General features: G+C 34.7%; 1 protein-coding gene across 1 annotated transcript; it reads right to left on the bottom strand.

Moving 5' to 3' along the window:
• Nucleotides 1-82: 82 nt before the first annotated feature.
• LOC137922594 (synaptic vesicle glycoprotein 2A-like) lies at nucleotides 83-24376 on the bottom strand. Its single transcript, XM_068765598.1, has 11 exons — nucleotides 23843-24376; nucleotides 16444-16605; nucleotides 14407-14569; nucleotides 13520-13641; nucleotides 7356-7594; nucleotides 6238-6380; nucleotides 4805-4928; nucleotides 2897-3038; nucleotides 1903-2059; nucleotides 1526-1653; nucleotides 83-301 (listed from the first exon to the last, which is right to left on the bottom strand). Exons 1-11 carry the CDS (start codon nucleotides 23931-23933, stop codon nucleotides 222-224), a joined length of 1551 nt encoding a protein of 516 aa, XP_068621699.1. The 5' UTR covers nucleotides 23934-24376; the 3' UTR covers nucleotides 83-221.
• Nucleotides 24377-26209: the final 1833 nt, after the last annotated feature.

Raw genomic sequence — 26209 nt, 5'->3', positions numbered from 1 at the left:
TGCAAAAACAGATGCGTTCATACATAATAAATTTGGGTGCGTTCAAATGAACACCACAGAGACAAATAAAACTTCAAGAAACTTATGAAAAAATATTGTATTTCAACATACATTCATTCAAAAAACTTACTTAAAACAAATACAGCACACAAGAACACTTAAAACAAATCATCATGCATCAATGATACATTTAGACTGCACATAATGTAAACATTGCGACGCTAGTAGCTCAGGCCTTTGTCTTCCATTTTTTGACGCACTTTCTCAGGATTCGGCCAGAAGATCATCAGTAAACCTGAGCCTATAAAACAAAATAGTATATTAGGTTATTCGTGGGAAACTTGAGTTAATTATTTAGTGTTAACAATATTTTAAACAGGATGGCATGCAAAATAATTAGTTTATAATTCCACCAAGAGATGGCGCTATACATAATTTTACGGTTACGTGGTATATAAAAATTTATCCTTAAAATTACACATAAATATAAGTCATTAAATTCTTATTTCAGATGGAATGATATTTTAGGTGTAGAGATTATTAAGCGTAGAGAGACATTCTCAATCCTGCTGTTGTGTAAACAGCTTGGATGTTCCATACGGAACGATATTATAATAAAAATACCTAACCTTGAGTGTAGCTATTCAAGGGAATAACATCGTAAAAACCTTTTCCACGGTACTCGAAGGCGTTACTTGAAATTCGTCATCTGTCTACAATACGATTGTTATGGCGTCGGTTTGAACCAGCAGGCTTTGGGACGATAACAAGTAGCCAACCTGTCTGATCGTATATTACAGGTTTTTTTTTTTTGTTTCGGTGGGGGAAATCTTCCGGTATTCAAGATGCCATGCCTCTGGGGGGAGGACAGGGGTATGTGGGATTCCTACCCACTAAAACCCCCCCTCCGGTGGTCGCCCTCTGCGGTAAACGGAGGACCGCGGTATCTCCCGGTCAGGGATCGCCACGCGGTCTTCCCTCGCGCCGTGCTATTTTTCGATAGCCCGTCCCAGGGTATGCGTGAATACGCTACCCCCGAAACCCTCGTGGTGCTATCACAATGGTTCGAGACCACGCACCACCATATTGCAGGGTACGCCAACCTCCAATCATACTAGATAAAAGCTTTTCAGGAGTTTCTTCTGCCACTTTTTTAACCGAACTTTGCGAAGTAATATTTTCTAGGTAATAGTTACCTATGATATTTAATACTAAGCGAGTATTATCGGCAATTGACAGCCCAGGCCCCCACGCTTCTATTTTAATAAGTAACTTTCCACTTGAAACCTGTGGAACTTAAAAATGAAATTTGTTCAGCAGTGACAGTGGGCACCAAAAAATACATTCGATTCATCATTCTGATCTTTCAACCCATATAATCTCACACCTCTGGTCTACCTTCGCTATCACACTTAAAATAACATAGTATATTACGTCAAATAAATAAAACACGAGAAACTCGTAAGGATATTAGTATGGATAATTCAGTCGTGAGTCTGAATTCACGATATTATATGGAACTTACAAGCTGTAAACGCGCCGAGGAAGTAGAACGCCAGCTCGCAATGCAAGTCCAGCGTGGCGCCCAGCAAATTTGAGCCCACAGCTGCGCCCGCCCGCCCAACCATGTACATCACGCACATCGCCATCGCTCTGAAACAAATTCATTGTACTTTTTAATCAACAATAATAACAAATATACCGTTGTTCATGTGCCAAGATATAGATTTTTTCTTCATTTACTTATTTATTTCTATATTCTACAAGAAATGAAAATAAATCACAGAAAATAAGCAGAAGAAGAAATGTAAACGTTCTTATATGTTTTTATTTTATTTCAACTTAAGGTACAGACAGAGACTTGTAAGAATAAGGTGCTTATTTAAGATTGAAATAAGTTACCGTAGACAAGTGGGGAAGACATCCACCGCGATAGCAGCGAGTATAGATCCAGCGCAGCCCGAGCAAAGCGCTGCCACAAGTAAAGCCGTGGCAGCACCACCCTGAGGCACCAGTGCTGCACCCACCGTCGCACCACCACACACTACCATTATACCACCTGCAATCGTACCACCATCACTTAACATTACGAGAGCAACGGGAGCTGAACCTCAGTACAATAAAGAAACACGTTTTCTATTGTGTTAAAGAAAATTATATCTTGTCGGTAGTAAATAAAAGGAATAAAAATGATTGCCTGAATTACAAATTCTTACAAATTCGCCATGGCTCTAAATGTACGCTTATATTATAAACCTTCACAAAATATCAGAAGTAAATCTCAAATTAAAAGTATATCATTAAATAAACATTATTATAGCGTTCGAAGGTTTATCGTTGATCGAAGTATCTTTAAGGCATAGGCCTCCCTGAAGGTCGCATTGAAGACCAGTCCTGTGCTGCCGCATCCAGCGAGGATATATCTACCCACTCCGGCATATGCAGCCATTGGTTGCACGTGCGATGTGCTCCACCAATGGCCACTTCAGACGAGTAATTCTTCGAGCTACTTCAGAGATCTTAATTCTTCTGCGGATCTTTTCTTCTTCATCTTCTTCTGTGACTTTGGGCCTTCGTAAAAGCTCATCGTTAGAGACCACGTATTGGATCCGTCTATCACCAGCGACCATATTGATCAAAGACCTTCGTCTTCAAACATTGCGGAATTTTGGACGGGAAGTGGTTTCGGAGCTTTCTGAACACTGTTCATCCGAGTTGGATTCTGCAAGTGGTCTCTAAAAGTAGTGGCTAACTTATCAGACAATAATGAATAAGTCATTTCCTAACATAAATAGACTAAAGCTGCTTTGTACACTTGTGAAAGTGGAGTACAACGAAAATGCTGTTCAAACTTCGTGTATCATGTGTCGTTTAATTTAAGAATGACAATACTCACAGTAAAGCGTCTTCCGCCCCAGCTTATTGATGAGGAATCCTATGGCCAGGTATGTGATAGCGAATACAGCTCCCATCCCCATGGAGATGGGGAACACGCCGACGGACACTTCCGTGTTGCAGAACTGGTCACTTACTTCTGACTGATAGAAGACAGAAAAGGTTATATTAACCTCTTTCCGTGCTTTGACGAGTTTGACTTGTGATGAAAATTGTAGCTCATACATAAATATCACGAGCCGTGGATAAATATATAGATATTCTGGTCAAACGTAAACGTTATGGGCCTTTACTCCGTATGATCGTATATATCCGTACATTATTACTTAGTAAACATACGGATTAATCGTTCAATCGAAAATGAAGCCTCCAGAATATAGATAGACGACACAGTTAAGTTCGGAAGTCTCTGGATGCTGGTAGTGAAAGATCGATCATTGACCATGATCCAAGGCCTATTATTTGCAGTGAACGCTCTTGTATATTCTCTATGTTTATTAATTTGTATACCTTCAATGTGACATAAATGTTTAAAACTATATTCTTTACATTGAAACCAAAACAACGGATCAATGTAAGTGATTTATTTGAATAAAATCATCACAACGCTTCCACCGATTATTACCGCAATCTTGGAATTTCAAACAAGAAACGTTGCAAAAGAAACTTGTACAGGAAATTGGTTGATGTCAGTGTCGAGCGTTGTCGAGTTATTGATGACTTTTCCATTTCGTGTTTATTTTACTTCAATTTTCTCATTTAGACACGAGTTTCCATTCAGATGTAAGAACTGGATCACTATGGTTGTTCATTAATTGATCTTTAATGGAACCAGGCGTTACCTTGCGGAAGTCCATCCTAAGCAAGACTAATTTGGCGGTGACGGTTGTGTGATTCGCATTATTTGCCGCATACGCATTTATCAGCGGGCTGGCGGGCGGTGCATTTGTAGCACGACTACCACTGCATGTGGCTAAATATTGGTCCTTTTCTTACGTAGAAGAATGTGGTACAGTACCCGGCGATAAATATTGAACATCGACCTTTGGAAAGTGACAATCGGCTAATTTCGTAAAGCGTTATCACTATCGCACGAAATACAACGACTGACAAAATGTCACATAGGTAGTGGTGGGTATAAAATGATGCAGAATCGTGTTTAAGTATATCGACAGATAGATTTACAAAATAGTCATATTATAAATTATTTGTGTCCTGTAAAGAAATCTTTTATAGTAGTAACGAAAGATTATGATGGACTGATACCATAAAAAAGCGGTATTTTTAGTCGCATTTTATCATAAACTATGGGAACGTTTTTGTATACTATCGTAGTTACAAAGACGTTGACCGCTAATGTCTTAAAGTTTTATGGTACAGTTGGAGCTCACACCATCTCCTTCTTAGCCGATGGACGCCCACTGCAAGGCATAGATATATACCTACTTCAACGACTTCTCGTGATCTCAACTATTTCGATGGTCGACCTAGGGAGGCCTACCAACATCCCTCAAAAACCTTTCGGCACCAACGGCTCACGGCATACGTTCGTCGAATCACTCTGTATCTACTGCAGAAGTTTTGTTGCTAAGTGGAGGGCATAGTATAAACTTCTCTGTCCAGGTCTACGGCTGCGGGTCTCCTTCTGTATTGTTATATTTTTATAAGGTTATACCAGCGCTCCAAGACCTTTAATTCGCTTCCTAGAATTGAAGGCATTGCGCAGAGGGCACTGATCCCAAGGCTTGTTTTCAAGAACTAAGCCCGAAGGCTGCCTCCACAACATTGGCACGGGTCGTTACATGATTTTTTTACAGGATTGACCATTGATACAGGAGACCAGCAATCTCAGGTTGGTTAGGAGGACGTTGGATAGTTTGAAAAATATGATTCAATAAAAATGTCTCACAGTTTCATTTCTCGCAGCGGAGAACTTGTTATGTATGATCTCGCAGATCGTGATGCTGTGGCTGCTGTCGCTGGTCAGGATGTTGTTCAGGATGTCCGGAACCCACATGTAAAGACCGCTCGATCTGTACGAAACGAACACACCAGTAACATCAAACATCACAAATGTGATCAATAAAAATACAGAGTAATTTACATAGTACGAAGTTTCAAACACTGATCACAAAATTATGTGAAGGATGATGTAACTCCAGAAAAAGAAGATAATATCTAAAAGATTCAGGCGTTACCTTGAGGAATATTTAATGGAATCAGGCGTTACCTCACGGAAGTCCATCCTAAGTAAGAAAAGGACCAATATTTAGCCAGTTCCGCACATGCAGTGGTAGTCGTGCAATAAAGTGCATAGCCCGCCAGCCCGCTGATAAATGCGTATGCGGGAAACAATGCGAATCACACAACCGCCACCGCCACATTACTCAACACGTGTTTCAGCCCTTCACGGGGCATCTTCAGGAGTTATGTTACACCGATTAGTGGCAAACACAGAGTTACATCTGATGTTACACCGACCAGTGTCGGTCAATGTAACATCATGTATGGTATACCAATATCCAAAAAATAATAGTTTAAAAAATAATGAATAATGTAATGATAATATATACCGACATAATACGAAAATGCATTTTCGAAATTCGAATTATTACGTTTTAAAAATAATTATACTATATTATAATTACGTTGCTTATTACTTCTGAAATCATTAATTTTTAAGATTTATTTAGGTTATTACATATATTATATGACAGACAACCATAGCTACGACTCTTTAAAGTCTTTATATCTATAACCAAACACCCTGTATGGTAAAGAGCTACTTTCCTGTAATATACGACTACTGTCTTTTTGAAAAACAACAAAGCTAAGAAGACTATTCTATGTGTACCATTTTTGATAGGATGTGTAATAAGAATGGAAAAATCACCAAACAGCTGTGGTCAATTTGAACTTGACTTTCTTATTATGAACAATTTGATTGTTACAACAAAAGGACAGTTAATAATCACTGCAGTGTTACCATGAATGGACTGTTTTAAATGTTAATGAAGTGACACGAGGTTTGAACACATGCATCACTCTGGCTTTAGTTGAACAGATCAAGTTCTTGCTATTCCTGTCTTCTTGTGAAGCCTTCAATCAAACTGATCGTAAAATTAGATTGTGGCTTGGGATTATATTTCTGACTTCGCTGTGGTTCCGTATTTCTTAAATTGTCTCCCTATTTGGTATATTTGGGGCCTTACGTTCACCTATCTTATTTTTTGGGGACAAGGATATATCCCACAATGATTTTTACAAACTTTTCCATTTCATCGTTTCTCACTCTCTCTCTCTCTCACTTTATATGTTAGGTACAAAACAGATCTTCCTTACAACATGAAGACAGCGAACATGGAGACGTGGGATATGAAGACACAAGGTGCCAGCGGCGGTCGGAAGAGCAGCGAGATATTCTTCACAGCATCCACGAACCCTCCTTTCGAAGAATCAGTTATATTCGAGGTTATCTTCTCCACCTGTGAATATATTTTTAAAGAGTATATTAGCTGCTGAAATATTCTCTGATAGGATTGATAACATTACTAAAAATCTATACACGGTGATTGGTTATATGTATTAGGGGGACCGGAAAGTAATGTCGCTTTCTTAAGTTAAATTCATACGACTACATTTTTAACAAGTTTTTATTTCTAATCAACAATATATTCAACTCGACTCATACCGTTCCAAGAACACCGCAATCGTCCGATTTGGTTCCGTATTCAGCAAACTCAAAAAGCCAATGCGGGGATGCAGTTTTGATATGATTGAGGACATAAAAACCGATTCGAAGGTCTTGAAGGCTATACGGGAAAAATATTATTCCGGCTGGAAAAAGCGTTGCCAAAAGTGCCTTTTATCAGACGGAGATTACTTTGAAAGGCATAAAATTGATTTGTTAGATTAAATTCATAATTTACATTTAATAAACAATTTCAACGTACTTTTTGATCACAGTTTTACATTGTTTTATAATTAACTGTCCATACTATGGTTTTAAGTTATTCTTAATCAATAAGCATATAGGCATTTTGTTGTACTTTTCTTGTAAGCCTATTTTTCACTTATAAATAAGTGATTGGAACACCAAAATCTACAGCCTCCTGATCCCGTGAAATAGTAATATGAACCGGACTGATCCGAGATTCCTCCAAGAGACGTTTAGCTTCGCTAGCTTAAAAGAGATAGATAGTTATATCGTTTATTTTTTCTTTTAAAGAGCGACAGAATAATAAATTCTAGCACTACAACGTCTATAGGGACAAACAATAAACAATAATTATTTTTAATATGTAGTAATCAAAATTTTGAACACGCTGCATCATATTATATTATCATTACCTTATTTATTATTTCCGAAACCAATTATTTTAAGATAGGGGTTGCGTTGACCCTGTAAAGCTTCTACATATATAACCAAACATCCTGTATATAACTATTTTAATACTCACAGGAAAAGTGTCGGAAGATCCTCCGTGATTCCAAGCGTACATCTTGGCTAGAACAGGCAGCGCTGCTTCAGGACCCTTCATCGCCAGAAGGTACCTGGGTGACTCCGGAAGAGCAATCAGCGCGACACTTGCCACCAATCCTGGTGCGCACCAGCACCACATGAAGACTCGCCATGGAGTTACCTGGATCAGTCCCCACTGCCAAGACCACTTACCAGGGATTATGACCCACGCGAGACCTGGATATTTTTGAAATTTATTAATCGAATCTTTTTAAGACAAATCTAGTTACGATTATTCACCATAAACCTCAAATATATTACTTTGTATTTAATGGAATCAGGCGTTACCTTGCCGAAGTCCATCATAAGTAAGAAAAGGATTAAAATGTAGATACTTCCGCACATGCAGTGGTAGTCGTGAAACAAAGTGCACCGCCCGCCAGTCCGCTGATAAATGCGTATGCGGCAAACAATGCGAATTACACAGCTGCCATCGTTAAATCACTCAACACGTGTTTCACCCTTCCACGGGGCATCCTCAGGAGTAATGTTACACCGATTAGTGGACTTTTCTTACTTTTTTGTTTTTAATTCATATCACATTTTCGATCTATTCTAGGTATACATTTTTATATGTAATTATTTTATTTACTTATTTATTCAATTGCCTGTTTTACACTTTTATTTACAATTTTTTTAATTTTATCTCAGCTCTTGTTTCTTGCATATTTTTGGGAACGTTGGTCTTGGTACCTAGTCTTTGATTAGCGAGGCCATAGGGTCCTCGTTAACCTTACTGCCTTACCGGTATTCGGAATCAAACCGGAGTGCTGCGTATGCTGGAGTTGTCCACGCTTCAGAGGTTGGACTGACAAAATAAGGAAAGCATTCGGATATACGAGATTCAAAATAGAGCGGTACTATGACGACATATATAGCAGAAATAGAGTACAGATTGTCGTAGATCTAAAAATAGAAAAAGCGTGATTTTCTAGAGATGTTTCTAGTCGTTCTTGAAGCTGTATTAGAATCAGCTTCAGGCAAATCATTTAGTTAAAACTAAAATAAGAAAGGAACTAATATATAGCTACTTCCGCTATGCAGCAGACTTTGACTCGGTGTTGAACACTAGTCCATCTAACATCTGAAGATGCCACATGGAGGAGTGAAACAACTGTAGAGTAAATTAACGGTGGTAGTTGTGTTTCCCATTGTTCACCGCACGCGCTTTTATTAGCGGACTGGCGGGCGGTGTACTTCATTGCACGACTACTGCTGCATAGCGGAAGTAGATATATATTTGTCCCTTTCTTAGTTAGGATGGACTTCCGTGAGATAACGCCTGAATGCATTAGATATTTAAAACTAAAAGTTATTCTGTATATGAATTTGTTATCTGGATATATATAAACAAATTGACGCCTTGAATGGTAATAAAAAAAATTATTATGTTATATAAGTTGATTGATATTTTACGTAATAAAACTGACAGAAATGGAACAAGCGACGCGTGGGCTATGTCACAGGGCGCCGTACGTCTGCTGAGTTTTATCTGTCGTGTCAATTTAATGTGAATCGATTAGATAACCCGCGTTGAAATTATTAAATTTATTCACGTTTGATAAAATTAGACGACATTGTATACAGCGGTAGTTATTTATGGATCTCTGAATAATTTTATTTCACTCAATTAAAATAGTTTTCGTATGAGTGCTATTTCTGACATCGACGGAAAAATGAATTTTATTTTCGCTTAAAATGAACATTTATTTTTTTATTATTACAATCTATATGTCTTTGGTTTTACATTTACGAATTATTTTTGCTTGCATTTTTGCATGTTACATCGTTTATTAAGTCTCTTGATCAATTTTAACGACGCACTAATAATGTTCAGTTTTTAAAATTAAGTTTCGTGCGACGACATCCTCATCACTACTCCATATTGGCATCAGGTTGTGGGCCAGTATCTATGCGACGGTTGCCGTATTCGCCACATCGATGAACCTTACGATCGCATCTTGAGTCTCGTCCGTGCAATACACGCACGAGTTCTTGTGACGTGATATTGCTACCATCGCATGATGGACACTGTTATACAGCAGGAAGGTGTCTGTTGTTGACGAAAAAAGAATATCGGTTCACTCTTTAGCCCCTAAGCCTCGTGGATGGTGAGCGTATTTTAATCTGTTTCTGTACCGTAGCCTTGGCCAATGAAAACTTATATATCAGCTTGGGTGTAAGTTAGGTACAGGATGTAAGACAAAATTAAAAAATACAAATAAATAAAAATAAATAAAATGTACCTAGCCACCTTAAAGTAAGAAGATGATGGAAGAAAGGCGAGGAAAGAAAGAAGGTATAAAAGAGCAAAACGAAAGATATTTTGAAGGACAAAAGTAAAGAATGAAAGATATTGTGACGCGTGAAAGAGAGTGATAAATAAAGAAAAGACTGAAAAAAAAAATTATTATAAAGTCCCTGATCCCAAAAAGGGTACGAGAGGCCCCCAATAGCGGGGGCCAATAATAAAAAAAAACTTAGGTACAGGATGTTTTTTTGTTTCGAGATTTCTGCCAAGGGTAAGTACGCCTACTCAGGGAGTGCCACACATAGTTATTATTATGCAAAGCATATGCAAACTCTACTTGTCACCCGTTTGTAAACATAATAAATCTTTGACCATATAACAAAGATGTGCAGGATCTATCGTCTAATTAATGTCAAGTACTCTTTATAAAACTATATTTGTAAAAATTTTTCTCAACGGAACTGCCTTCCGAACTGATGGTAGCTTTCTGTAGGGATAACAATGCCAACATTTTATGTTGATTGATGATTCGAAAGAGCTTGTAATAGACTATTTGAATAAGGAATATGTACAATCTTTTTTTTTTGTATTTTAGATCCATTTTCATTAATTATATAAATCAAAAAATCTAAATATGTCAGAAGACGAGTCGGCATGACTTGGCCATTATATTATGTATTTCTAATAAACGTATAGATTTCTACCTATATATTGACTCATCACGATATCATTGGAACTATATGGTTTAAAAATTTAGTTAAAACATTCCTTTCAGCGAGTAAATATCAACTAAGAAGTTATTTATTATGTTACGCTTTTTATATTGTAACGTTGCAAGTTAACGTCCCATAAATCTTAGTTAAAATTTTAACCAAAAAATATAATCACGAGAAACGTGTCATAAATCGCAATACAGCAAAAAATTGTTCAACCCTTAGCGGGTAACGGTACGTCTCAAGTGGTGTGGGGTCGTGGGAGCATGCTATTGGTTTAACGGATCTTTGTTTTTATAACAAAAATTCCAATGCGCCCGCGCATCAGCACACAGGGTTTACACCAGTGCTCGGGAGAAGGATCCAGGCCTCGGTCGCGTTCACTAGCTAGGTGTCGTCTCACGCACCGACGCACACTCTTTGTGTCGGTTGCGTTCACCAGCTATGTGTCTTCACACGCGCCGGGGCCAATTAGAATTTACGTTATAAATTCACGCCTTGGTCCTATTCATTCTCCGGGCATCATTTAGTTCACGCCACAACCTTTACATCGTCTCGCACCCCAAGGGGTAAGTGTTGAACAAATATTATAAAGACATCGTTATTAAGTAGCCGTTATCTATAAGTTAGAGCTCAACATTTTGTCTGTGTCCATAGTTCCATCATTATATATTCATTATTACTTTTCAATTTGTTTATTTATTTATCTCTTCTATTTTTGTTTTACATTCTTTACATTTTGTAACTCCGTTCTGACAGTAAACAATCACATCAACTGCTTTCGGTTTCTGCCCTTCCATCATCGCAAGCCATCTCCGGGTTTACTGTCAGCGGAGCAAATTGTACACATATTTATATATGTATATCATAACTGTGACATTTATTCACAGGTGCGAGTTTTAGACTGCAAGTTTTAGATTGCGACTTTTATACTGCAAGTTTTATGCTGCAAGTTTTATGCTGCAAGGTTTACACTGCAAGTTTTATGCTGCAAGTTTTAGACTGCAAGTTTTAGACTGCAAGTTTTAGACTGCAAGTTTTACACTGCAAGTTTTAGACTGCAAGTTTTACACTGTTGAAATTATATCACCGTGCACCGGAACCATCACATCCTGCAACCTACCGGCGCTCCCTGCTCTCGACTTGCTGCCGCCTGATCAGTCCTGGGAGATCGTGCGGCTGACCACCACCACCATCAGGGGAGTACCGAGCTGCGATGTAAAATTAGACCAGGCCTTCTGCCCACTACCCTTAGATAATTAAACACATACATATTTTTCTTTGTGTGCCTTTTTTGTTGCCAACTACCCATTTAATTAAATACTTTTCTTTTTTTCAAACGAAAAAGAAAACATGAAAATGATGCGTATAACTGCAACTAATGTGTACGGTCCTATGAAAAAATAGCAGAAGCAAAAAAAATTACAACATAAAAACAAAATGTATGTTAAACTAAACAAAAACTTTTTTAAGTGAAGGATGTACACTTCAGTTGCTGGCAGTAGAAAAGGCAAAAATAACGTTTTACAAAATTAATTAAATAAAAAAAAACAATCACATAACTACACTACAATGCAAAATCAGACCTTTTAATACCACGTTAAGGGCGCCAGTGTGCCGTTTTTTTTGCAGTCTAAAACTTGCAGTCTAAAACTTGCAGTCTAAAACTTGCAGCATAAAACTTGCAGCATAAAACTTGCAGTATAAAAGTCGCAATCTAAAACTTGCAGTCTAAAACTCGCACCTGTGAATAAATGTCACAGTTATGATATACATATATAAATATGTGTACAATTTGCTCCGCTGACAGTAAACCCGGAGATGGCTTGCGATGATGGAAGGGCAGAAACCGAAAGCAGTTGATGTGATTGTTTACTGTCAGAACGGAGTTACAAAATGTAAAGAATGTAAAACAAAAATAGAAGAGATAAATAAATAAACAAATTGAAAAGTAATAATGAATACATAATGATGGAACTATGGACACAGACAAAATGTTGAGCTCTAACTTATAGATAACGGCTACTTAATAACGATGTCTTTATGATATTTGTTCAACACTTACCCCTTGGGGTGCGAGACGATGTAAAGGTTGTGGCGTGAACTAAATGATGCCCGGAGAATGAATAGGACCAAGGCGTGAATTTATAACGTAAATTCTAATTGGCCCCGGCGCGTGTGAAGACACATAGCTGGTGAACGCAACCGACACAAAGAGTGTGCGTCGGTGCGTGAGACGACACCTAGCTAGTGAACGCGACCGAGGCCTGGATCCTTCTCCCGAGCACTGGTGTAAACCCTGTGTGCTGATGCGCAGGCGCATTGGAATTTTTGTTATAAAAACAAAGATCCGTTAAACCAATAGCATGCTCCCACGACCCCACGCCACTTGAGACGTACCGTTACCCGCTAAGGGTTGAACAATTTTTTGCTGTATTGCGATTTAAGACACGTTTCTCGTGATTATATTTTTTGGTTAAAATTTTAACTAAGATTTATGGGACGTTAACTTGCAACGTTACAATATTACCTTCGTAAGAAAAGGACCAATATTTAGCCACTTCCGTACATGCAGTAGTAGTCATGCAACAAACTGCACCGCCCGCCAGCTCGCTGATAAATGCGTATGCGGAAAAAAATGTGAATCACACAACTGCCACCGCCAAATCACTTAACACGCGTTTCATCCCTCCACGGGGAATCTTCAGGAGTTGTGTTACACCGATTAGTGCCAAACACAGAGTTTCTCACACAGATTCACCGCATTTATCAGCGGGCTGGCGGGCGGTGCACTTTGTTGCACGACTACTACTGCATGAGCGGAAGTGGCTAAATATTGATCCTTTTCTTACTTAGGATGGACTTCCGCAAAGTAACGCCTGATTCCATATATTCCTGATTCATATATGTTACCTTCACTTGAAAGTGTGGTCAATGAGGCATTCATTAAGTTTGCGAAGCCTGCGGTGAATAGTTAGTTTCTAACAAAGTTTAAGCATACAAACATACAAAGCAAATAAATTTGTGCAGTGTTTCGGAGCACAAAAAAAATTACATCTAAAAGTGAAATAAAAATAATTTTCACAACAAAATATTATGAAGGAGTGTACAATAAAAAATAATAGAAAGAGAACTTACCGGGTAGGATAATGAAAGAGAAGGAGATAAAAGCAGAACCCCATGCGATGGCGGAAGCTCTGCGATGGCTTATATGCATTTCACCTAGATAAGCGTATACCGTCGCGCTCGACGCTGATACCCTGTAAAAGAAAAAAAGAGAAGACAGTAAGCTGATCTTCTTTTTTATTCTTTATAGCAGAAGCATTTGACCTCTTTCTCGCCTGATGTAAGCGATGACGAGATCTATTATGCTACATGCTTGCCAAGAAGATACCTATTCACTCTAGTCTTAAAGATTCCTAAATTATATAATTGGAAACAATAATATCGGTAGATTGTTCCACTCCTTAGCTGTTCGCGCTATAAAAACGCTTAGTGTGGGTGGAATGAATTTCAACCGTGTACAAATGTTGTGACTCCGTGCATCTTATTGTCCATTACAAGAGAGAACATTGGAGAATAATTTGGTATAATTCTTCCAGGTCCTCCAGGTCTGTACATTACCGATATACGTAATACCGCCCTTCAAATTTCAAGAGAGGTGATAGGTTGATATTTGTCACTTTAATATAAGGAAACAGGCGCGCTCAAGACCAATTTTATTTGTTCTGTTCTATTCTACTTTTTATTCGAATTCAAATTTCGAACGCAGAATTGAATTTGGACGCCATCTGTAATGAGGTCGCTGCTGTCGTGTAAGGGTCATGTAAATTATAAATACTCTTCGTATTTACATTTAGTTTTTTTAATACTGCATTTACATCACTCTTAGCTATCATCTTCCTCGCCAACGTGCTCCTGTGATAAATAACTTTCACATGAATGAAGATCAGATACGTGCTCTGTCGGTGACTCGCCTTCGCCCGCTAATCGCATATACAGACAAACAGACAAAGTATACGTACAGGCATCCAGTTAATATCCTCAGGACTAGAATCATCCAGACGTTCGTGGAGAATGAGGAAGCGATGGAGAAGATAGCAGATGTGACCATGGCGGGCAGCATTACAGCTCTACGTCCGTACTGGTCTCCCAGGTAGCCCCACAGGAAAGAAGTTGAGACGATACCTGGTAGAAGAATTGTTTTAAAATTATTATTTTTAGTTTTGTTTATTAATTTATTTATTTACATCATCCGCTCGGTATCGTTGATCCGTGTGTGATGAGGAAATACAAAACATGCATAATTTGGTAGAAATTAAAATAAAACGAAGTTCTTCTGTAAAGGAAAAATATACATGGGTTCCAAATACAAATATAAGACAATGTTATTTTTGATGATAAAAAAAATGCAGTAACATCTGCTAAATATCAGAGATATCCTGAGTGATTTATAACATTAGCCGTGATCTTGGTTTATGTAAATATGATAATAAGAATTTATTTTAAATAGAGCAAACATGTACATTATCATCAGTGTAAATATATGTAATCAGAGTGTTATTACATGGAAGATAATTTATTACATTAAATTTACTTCATATTATGGTTACCGTTTCTCAAGCTGTCTCTTATTCGATTGAGATACACAGATAAAAAAATTTGAAACTAAAAAACCAATAATTCAGTAAAAATAAATAATGTAATCATAATAAAATAGGGAAAAAGGTTTTCGAAATTCGAGTTAATATATATTAATTATTGTTTATTATCTGTCCGTGTAGAATTTGTAATATCAGAAGTTATTGGTCTGTACATTTGAAGAAAAAAAAATTAATTAAAAATATTTTAGAGTAATCACTTTATTTTTTTAGGCAATTTATTTACTTTAAGCAAAAAGATAGAGAAGGCAACACTTGCCTCCATTATAATGAAAAAGGATGAAAGAGAGTGCGTCCTCAAATTCTTTAAGCAAGTTGCACAATACGCAATAGATAGAAACAAAACATAAGAGGATAAAACATTGTAAAATTATTAAAATAGATTCATTGAAATTAAAAGAAAAAAAACAATTGCAAAATAAATCCGTGATAAAATTGTTGTACACGAGAAAATAATTAAAACTGTGATACTGTAATAGAAATGGATAACGGAAGTGTTTTGTTGTTGTTGTTTTCTTTTCTACTATATTTGACTATATAACAAAACACGCAGAACAGCCAGCTATTGTTCTAATGTTCTGGAGTGGAGAAAATAAGACCTGGTTTCTTTTTATTCAAGCCACCTGTAATCTTCTACCAAATGGCAGAGATCTTCTATATTGGTTACATTTATTATTTCTACTTTTTACGTTTTTCCTCACCGCTAATTCTTTATTTAATTCTTTTTGCATTTACTTTAACTAATTATTAGTATATTATTATTTACATGGATTTCTTTATACTGAATATTAATCTGTTTATAAATTTTTATAATTCTTCTTTTTTTCAGCTAATAGACGCCCAATGCAAGGTATTGGCCTCTTTCACAGATCGTCACTATGACGGTAATTACGCTATCCGCATCCAGGCTACTTTCCCCGATCTTAACTATGTTGTCGGTACACTTAATAAGAGGCCCACCCGCTTGTCGTCGCCGCCCAAGAACCTTTCGGCTCCAACAGTCATCAGTTTTAGAATATAAGAAAATGTAACAGTAATGAGGAATGAATGAAAGGCGATACAGAGCGAAAGGGAAAGATAGTGGAATTGTGGAAAGAAAGAAATAAATGAAAGATAATATGAAGTATGAAAGAAGAGAATGAAAATAAAAAAATGTCTGTGAATAAGTAAATAAATGTTAAAAAAAAGTCCCTGTCCCACACCAGATAGGAGGTGCGAGAGGCTCCCAATAACGGGGGCCATAATAAAAGAAAGACAGTCATCAGTTGCACATCGTTACGCCTACTGCTACTTCAGACAGCTTCTAGCAGCGAAACTCCAACCATAGCCCTCTGGATTGCTCTTTGGGTAACCTCGACCCAATTCACGTTGAATAACACCTTTGAATTCAATCATCCTTACCGATGAAAGCGGCTGCGGTGATGAGTCCCTTGTCCTCGCTGCTCAGCTTCAATTCGCACTCGGCGGCGGTGATGACATAGCTAATGCCCACGGACTCCATTGAAACGTTCAGCATGATCATCCCGCATGTTAACAGCACGAAGTTGTTGAATCTACCGTGACCTGGAAAGGTGGTGAAGGTTATATTCATCATCACTTGTCACAGATAGACATTATTCTGACATATAGAATTCAAACAGGACCAGTTGGAAGCGGCCTGCTGCTTTTAAATAGTGTGAGTTGAACTTCGTATGAAGTTATGCGACTTACGTATGTAAGGTGATAAGGATACTTCGGATCCTTATTTCATCATCAACACCATCATTGTAGCTATAGTAAACACCACTGAACTAATGCTTTCTCTCATAGGTTTTAAATAACATCTATTGAAAGTGGTTTAAATTTTTCTATCTACCTTGAGGATGGATTTACGTTGTGGTTACCTGTCTGTGGTATCTCAAGACCTGACGCTGTTAATAGAACAAAAAAAATATTCTAAACTGTGTTGTATTGGACATGTGGCAACAAAGCTGTGATTTCATACTCTTTTTAAAATAAATACATTTAAAAAACTTTTAAGTTAAACGGTTTTTTGATACCCATATTGTGGTGGTTGTGGAAAAATATGTACCTAGTCCGCCATATTGGAACGGCGTCCATCTTGAATTTTAAATTTTGACATAATCGTCGTGTTTTACTAGTGTAGCCCTTTCATTTGATACCCATATTGAGGGGGTTAAGGAAAAATATGTAATCCGCCATTTTGTATCGACGGCCATCTTAGATTTATAATGTTATTGATTTCATTACATTGTATTGTCATCTAAATCAAATGTGTGTACCAAATTTCAGATCAATCTGACAACGGGAAGGTGCTTAAATTTCAATTTCTAATTTTGACCCAAATAAATGAACAAATTCCGTACGGGTCGAACTAAGTAAAACCGTTTAAATACTTTAGCTAATATTTTTGACATATATATGTATTAGATATGCTATATATATCTCTTGAATTATAAAACTTAGAGAGAAGGCAAAGCGTCATTAAGTTTGCAAATCGAGTGGTAGATAGAAGTAAAACAATAACAAAATTGACATTATTAGTGTCATTATACTAAAAATGTATAAGAAATTTCTTTGAAAATCACAATCATTTAATAAATAAACATTATTCACAAAATGCAACAAATTGTAGAAATAATATAGTAATTATCTGCAATATTACATTACCTTCGCGATAAATTAATATATTAAGTAATAATTAACTCGTTGACATGTATAAACGTTTTAAATAACTTATCTGTTTGCTTTTATGAATTTATCTTTTATATTATTTCATTTTAAATATATTAATGTTTAATTATGTTAACTTCTTTGTTCCGTTTTCTTCTTAGCCCTTACAAGTGGAACGTAGATGATAGATTTGACAGCCTTTGAGCTGTTTATGATACTTTCAGTTTCCCTGCACTAACGCTAAATTTTTTTTTAATTTTATTACATTTGTTATACAAATAGGACTTCATGTATATACAGAAGCCTCTTGCGTATACTGTTCGAGTTAGAGACACTGTTTTTCATTTATTTTTCCCCTGCGATGTGCGGGATGTTACATTTCGGGTGTAAATAATTTTTCAGAAATATTATTTTATATTGTCATTCACAAAATCTTTCATTCTTCACGTTCTGATCTTTCGCACATATCCTTACTTCCGCCATCTATATTCTTCATCACCTTTACTTCTTATATCACAGCATATTTATTTATACTGTGTATCTACTTGCAAATACTATTATAGGTATATACGAATAGCCGTATCAATCAATTTCGCATCTAAGACACACAGATCCTCTTAGATACTCCTCATAGATACTCTTGCAAAAAAGCACCTTATTGTACTATTTCATAGTGCATTCTTTGTTCAAAATTCTGTATATTAAAAAAGCTCACGTCTCTTCCCATCGTCACAGAAATATTCCCCGATTCTATTTTTAAATTCATACATTCGTGATATTTTTAATATATAATTTTTTTGGACATATGTGACAGTCATCACAAAAAAGTGAATTATTTTATTTAATATTATTTATTGTACACGCTAGAAAACATTTAAATAGTTTCACTGTAATAAACAAAAAAGTACAATGAGCGGTCTTATCACACAAGGCAATCTCTTAAAGACAACCTTAGTATGAAAACAGTAGAGGTATAAATAATGGGTAGGTAACCCTTACAAAACATACATACGTATGTATATAGCATATATACTTATAATAAATAAGGGATAATATAATTTAAATATAATACAATAATAAATAAAACCTTAAACTAACTTGTATCGCACTGTCCACAGAAAAAATAAAGAAACAGAGAAAGAAAAAGAAATTAGTTAAAGGATAAATAGTCATAGATGTAGTAATTAGTTCTTAACCATTTTCTTAAAAGTAGGTATTGTTAGCACGTTTTAATAAGCGGTAAATCATGTCATCATCAGGCATGTGTGATAAAAATTAATATTTCTTATTTAAAGAGGTTTATCGTATACTTTCTCGGAAAGCAAAGTGTTGATAGAAGAAGATCCTGATTGAAAATCTTACGCCAGTGAAAGAGTATCCATTCGATCTTCAGAACTGCTATTTCAAAATAAAGATTCTCCTAATGGTCATCGATCTTCGTAAGAAGATGAAAGAACTTTAAGGAAAAAGAGAAAGAGATATGTTATTCTACTTTGAAAGATAACATATCGGGTAGGATCAAAAATTTGTAAAAGGTTAATATAGCTGTTTTACTATCATAAAATTATAAAAATTATATAAGAATGTAATAAAATACACAAAAAGTAGGTATATAAAGACAAAAATTAAATTGTACTGTGATACAAAAGAAAATCTACTATAGATATTTTAGAAGCGAAAGAAAAGGATGAAAGGTGATGTATAAAAGAAGACTGGTAAGCTAGAGAAATATAAGATATTGTGAAGAAAAATAGTGGAATGTATGATTAAAATTATGACAGAAAAAAGGGCAGTAAAATATTAAAAAAGTGCAAGTGAAAAAATTATTGGATTGTAAAAAACCCTGTCCCTACTTACATGGGGTGAACTAAAGGATCCCAATAAAGGAGGTAATTTATTTAAAATACTTACTGATCTCATTTATGTTCGTTAATAGATATAAATAACATCAGTGTAATAAAAAAAACTTTTGTTTTATATGGACTTTTTGGATCAGGATCTGAAATCATTGTTATATTTTAACTTAAAGGTTGTTATTACAGGATCTACATTGTTAAACAATTTGAAGGTTTCGTAGCGAAAAATATAACACTAATTAAAATACACTTGCATTTGACTGCAATGAGATAACAATGTTTATTTGTGATAAAGATACACTAACCTTGTTGTACGATATTTTTTGATCTTGAAAGCGCTTAGGCTATTTTTAAAATGACGCATTGAATTTACTTCTCTGTCTCTATCTACGCAGAACTTCAGCCTTTATATAAAGCATTAATTACTTCGACTTTCCTCTTTTAGTTTTTTTATTGAAATAGGTAGATAAGATCAAAGGTCACCTATATACTAGTGCGGTACCTTGCGGTAATTTCTTCGAAGCCATCACGACTATCTGACAAATTATTTTAGAAACGATCGTGAGCATTTACTAATAGACGTCACGCAAGAACTTCGAAACGCAAAATTAAAGAAATAATAATACAGATCTAATTGTTCACAGGAAACGAACATCTCGGGACGGTAAATACGCAATTGGAAAATTAATTATCTTCTAATGAAGCAATTTCTGGGACCGTGTTTATCTTGAGGTCATAAATATTGATAATATTGAGGTCACTCTAAACAATCATGATTTGAGAGTCATACCACAATACAATTACGGGTGTAAAATATATATTTAAATAGGTTATCGATAGAAGAGGAATAGTGTGCGTAAGGTAGTACGTATATCTGGGTTAACCCTTTGGGGCACGCTGGTATTAAAATTGTCCCACCTTTTTGATGCGTAGTAACGCATGGTGGGACTTTTATAGACCCACCTGGAAATATTGGAATAGTTGCGCGCTCATATTTTTCTATACTTTATTATTTAAAGTAATTGGCAACACCATTAGTAATTGTTAAAAATATACTCGATTGCGCTGGCAAGGTTTATCATCATATGACAGGTTCATCAAGTGTTGAAACCGAAAATTATTAGTAGTTAATAACAGAATTATTTTTTTTTTATTTTTTTTTTATCATTGTATATCCTTATGTATAATAACTATATAAATAACACACCAATTTTGTTAAATTTTGTACGAAATAAAATTTTTGTGCAACATGGGTATTTTTATTTTCCAAAATTCCGTGCCTCAAAGGGATGATGCGGTCAAGGAGGGTGCAACGATTTGGAGAGGTGCTTAAATGGAAAAAAATGCGATGAGCAAGTTGACCAGAACATAGCAGATATGATAATGTCGCCAACACCACAATCATGAGGCAAGAAAAATATGATATTCTCAATGTCCTTATACACATTTTAACCCTGAATAGCCCACAAAGATGGAAGATTATCGAAGACAGGTCGAAGGATCATCGACGCTTTTGAAATATTGTGCTATCGGAGGATTTTTTATGCTCTTGATCGACTTCGGATAGATAAACAACAAGTTCAATAAGCTCTCCATCATGTGACACGTGCAGTTTCTAAAGTATATTTTTTATATGTGATCCCCGTTTTTTGAGGCATCTCGTATATTCCCACGTCTTGAGTACACAAAGACAATTTGTGTTATTTTTTATTTGATCACTCTTCTTATATCTATCTTAATATCTTTCACTTATTTTGCTTTTTTAGTACACATTATATCTCATTCCAATTTATTCTTTTACATTTCATACATTGCCTCTTTTCATTCACCATTCTTTTTGGACTTTACAATATTTATTTTGTTTTATATATTTATTTAACATTATTGAAATTCTTTAATTTTTCTTTTTCTTTTATTATTTATTAAAATATCAAGTAATTTTTTGTTCGTAATTTATAATTTATATCTTTTTCCATCTCCTACTATCATTGAGTTTTATTATTTTTGATTACTCTCCCTATAGCCTTTCGGCAGTTTTCCAGAAAGATCTGGCGGCTTTCCTCTTTGTTCAACGATGAGGTGATGTTCCTCTCTTCTCTCTGAACTCCTTCGGCCACATCTCGGAGGCAACTAGAGAGTCACGATAAGCTGGTTGTCAAAGAAATAATAGAAGGAAAGATAGTGTGCGGGTGTTGACGAGAGAGAAATATGGAGGTAACTCGTTGAATCCTCGAGCAAGGCTTTTCAGGAACGTGTGACCTTCAGCAACGAAGATTAACGACCAAAAAGAAGCACAATACAAAACGTGTCCTGAATATTTTGACCCTTTTTTAAGAATAGGAAAATGTAAAAATGAACGTCATATATATTTATATCTATGAGATTTCCTCATAAGTACTAACTTATTACGATATCCCTCAAAGGCCAAGAGACTTGAAATTAATTTAAATATTTTTTTCACCGACCAAAGTTTTTCCTTTACTCGGCTAGAACATATTTACGTAATTCTACCTGAGTCGAAAGGGGATCTATAAAAAATGCGTACATTCAAATTTTACTTCTCATAGGTATAAAGCTTTTGAAAAATCCTTTTTGTCATATTAAAAATAACAAAGGTTTATATACCAAAGATGTACGAGTATATTATAAAATTACATCGACAAAATGCAGCGCAGAGAATTAAACACAAAAAAAATGTAGTTTAAAACCACGAAGCAGTTGGGTGACATGTAGTGAATATAGATGGCGTTGGTTTATATGGTTGGTTTTAAGGGTGACATGCAGTGAATATACATGGTGTTGGCAATAGATGTAACAGCTTTACAGGTGTGAATGTATACATCATTTGTTACCAAAAAACAAATTAATTATTTTACAACTAAACCACCATATAAAGTGATCACATTGAGATATGTTACATTAATATATTTTTCATATTAAAATACGAAAGACCTACTACTTATTTCTATTTATAAACTTAATTTTAGATATATTTTTACAATACGAATGACAGATAATATATTAAATTTTTAATTAAGGTTACATCTGGCAGTATAAAGTTTGTAAGGATAGATAGTTAAAAAATAATGTTACATTAATACATAGTGAAATTTATTCTTACTATATTATAATTTATGAAAAAGTTAATGTTTGAAAAGAGTGTGCCATACATTAGTTGACAGCATTTGAGCGATATATTCAAAATTTTCACATTTATTACAAATCACCCTGTATAATACGGATCATAATGCCTGCGGTATAAACACCGGATTTTCCCAAGGGTTGGCGAGAAAGTATATTATTACATGCCCGGGTCATCAATTGTATTCGATTTATATTGCTATTTAAGTCGATAATTATTAAACTATCTTATCGTTTTACTTCTAATATAAACATAACATTGCGTTTATCGTAAACAAATAAAAAAAATGTGAAAAGTGAATTTAAATGTATTGTTATTTTAAGCAAACGCAATTCCATATTTGAAATTTTTAATTTTTTTTTGTATCTCTTCAAGGAGGTTAATGTAAAATGTTTCATTTAATAAATTACTATTTTTTTATAAATGTAACGTTTATAAAATACCTATGATAATTCAAAACCCCGGATTTAAAATTCCATCAGAAGATGTTCTAGCTATTTGTTCGCTATTTAAAATTTAAAATATATTTACCACCCATAGCTTTTTGTTGGAATTCGACAATCATTTTACCTGCCTCAACACATTTCAACAACCCTTAGTGTTTTTTATCCTTTCAAATATATACGTGTTCGATATTCGTTCTTATTTTAAAAAGAATTTCTTTTTAATTTTCTGCGTGCGTTCTTTAAAAATGTATAATAATCTTTACAAATGTTTTTTTTTTTAATATAGCATTTTTACACATCTGTTTCAATTATTATTACGTGATTCATTTATATATTTTAAAATATAATATATGTTTTCGTCGTTTAAATCGATATAGTTATCCCGTTTTAACTAAAAGAAAGCCATTAATGATAATTAAAGTATATAATCAGTTACTGCAAAGATATTGAATATTTTAAGAAGTTGTAATCATTATTTTTTAATTTTATACCAATATTTTTGAGGATATATAATAAGTGTCTAGTAAATTCGTGGGTATTTTAAAATATATATTTTTACGTTTAAAAAAATTATTTTGAGATTGATAAATAAGTTAAGAAGGGTTGAATGATTTAATATAAAAAAAATGTAAATTTAAAACATGGATATTTTTTATATTTCTATTACTTTAAATTGCACTCACCAGTTAGTTCGAAAGCATCTTCAAATTTAGCTTCGCTTATTTTGTTTGAATTCTTCTCTAGATCACAAGGTGCTTTGTTCTCCGCTGTCATCTTCGATTAAAAAGTACACAAATAAAAACTTTTTTCAATTAAACTATTAGTTTATAGTATTAAATATAGTCTTTTATTGACAATATTTTTAATAATATTTATATTTATAAGGAACTATTTATTGTTTATAATATCTAAATTTTGTAAGAGAGTACTGGCCGAAATTTATTTGACAGTTAAAAAAATGCAGATTAGGTTAGATGATTTCGCGCCAATTTATCATTTGCTGTCACGATATTATCTATGTACATTTCACAAATGTTTATGCAGTTGTGTTATATTTATACGTTTGTTTAATGTTTAATAAACGAACGAAACACGCAGACAACCACACGTCGTGACATCTGGGTTCGTACTAAACTAATAATAGGTGCGGAAGGATTCGGACAACGGTCTAGCGAAGCGAGCGACGTCTGATCTGAAAATCGGTTTCAGAACGAAACATTTACATCTACACAACTATTATAAATAAATAAATATAGCTTTATTAACAATCTTGTCTTGAAGTGACATTTTTCTATATTTGTACTTATTAATATTAATTTATTTGGTTCCTTTAATTGCCCTGCTTATCAATATAGACACACAAGAGTTCTTCATAACAATCTGTCTCTTGCTATACTAGTCCATATTGTTTCTGCTACCTTTTTAATCTGTACAATTAAATAAAATTCGAATATCTGTTTCTTACATATTATAACCTCTTTTTGCTACATGCATATGTATTTTTTTTTAACTTTTGTCTGTCTGTATGTTTGTTTGTTCCGGCTAATCTCTGAAAGGGCTGGACCGATTTAGACGGGATTTATACTGGCAGGTAACAGACGTAATAAGGAGTAATATATGCTACATTTTTTTGTTAAATTTCATGCGAAGTCGCGGGCGCAGTGTAAAATGTTAATGTGTGCATTTATTTGTCATGATATGACATGACATTCAATACATTTATACTGTAAACATATTTATTTAACAAATCAGTAACCGACAATTGGGCCATAGCTTATCAATTTTTTTAATGTTTAACTGTCATTATATTTCCATTGTCAAATATTACACTTCTAAACGCTATCACTAAAGGCTATCACTGACTTACCCAGCCAATTTATTTAAAAAAAAATACCGAATATTATTAACTTTTTTCCATTAGATGACGTCACACCAAGAAGTTTAAGTATTCTCTTAAAAGAGGTTACTATGCTTCGTCTAATAAACAACTGTTTTTAAATTTAAATAAAATTTTTAGATAACTCACCCTACGATGAACACCCTACTTGGTTCGTTATTTCAACACGTTCGTCGAAAATCTCGTAATAATTTTATCAAAACACAATTAAATTTTTCGGTGTACATTTGGACGGTCTATTGTCATTTATGTCTGCAAAATATAACATAATGAAAACACATAGACGCCCTCTGCAAGGCGCAGGCCTCCCCCATAGATCTTTATGGGGGATTGAACACAGGTTGGCGATCGCAGTGTGGTATAAGATTACACAGAGGATGCTACTGTCGATCCTCTAGAAACTTGTTTGTGAGAAGTGGAAATTCTATATAATTAAAGCACAAAGTGCAAATAAAATTGTATCTCCGGAATCGAACCTTCGACATATTGCAAATCTCAGGCTTCTATCGCTGAGCTACTAAAGCTCATATACTATTTACATTCAGCAAATAATTATCGACATTAATTATATTATACACTATGTACTATACATGGTGAATAAACATATATGTAAACATGTACATATATATTCACCATGTATTTGCTATCTATATATACATACATTTTTTCATGAATAATAAATTACGTAATTACAATATATATTTAGAAAAATCGTTTTCAAAATTCTGATTACTACATGTTGAAATTAATTTTTGTTTTGTATTATCGTTTTCTATCTGTCTCTGCAGACTTTATACTGCCAGAGATTCTTGGCATGTCAAATTTCAAAAGAAAAAAAAATAACATTATTCGTTTTTCAAAATCAAAGTCAAATCATCTTAAGATCAATTTTATGAAAAACAATCAAGTGACTCAATGAGGATTGTAAATTTAAAAACAAAATTATATAAACCTTTTTTTTTTTTTGAATGTATTCTGAGTAATACGTTCTTTCGGCCAAAATGACCGACAGAGAGCTGTCACTTGAACCACCAGATCGTCGGAAACTCTCAAGATATTAGTTACGCTGTAAGTCAAATGTAATCAAAATCTCCGTAACTCTTGTATTGGAAGTTTTTTTATAATGTCAAATATTATGTTAGTGTATCGACAC

The sequence above is a fragment of the Battus philenor genome, unplaced genomic scaffold, assembly GCF_028537555.1.
Source record: "Battus philenor isolate CCGP_79_NKW_IND1 unplaced genomic scaffold, ilBatPhil1.0.hap1 SCAF_10, whole genome shotgun sequence".
Classification (NCBI taxonomy): domain Eukaryota; kingdom Metazoa; phylum Arthropoda; class Insecta; order Lepidoptera; family Papilionidae; genus Battus; species Battus philenor.
This window is presented reverse-complemented; position numbering and strand designations above follow the sequence as displayed.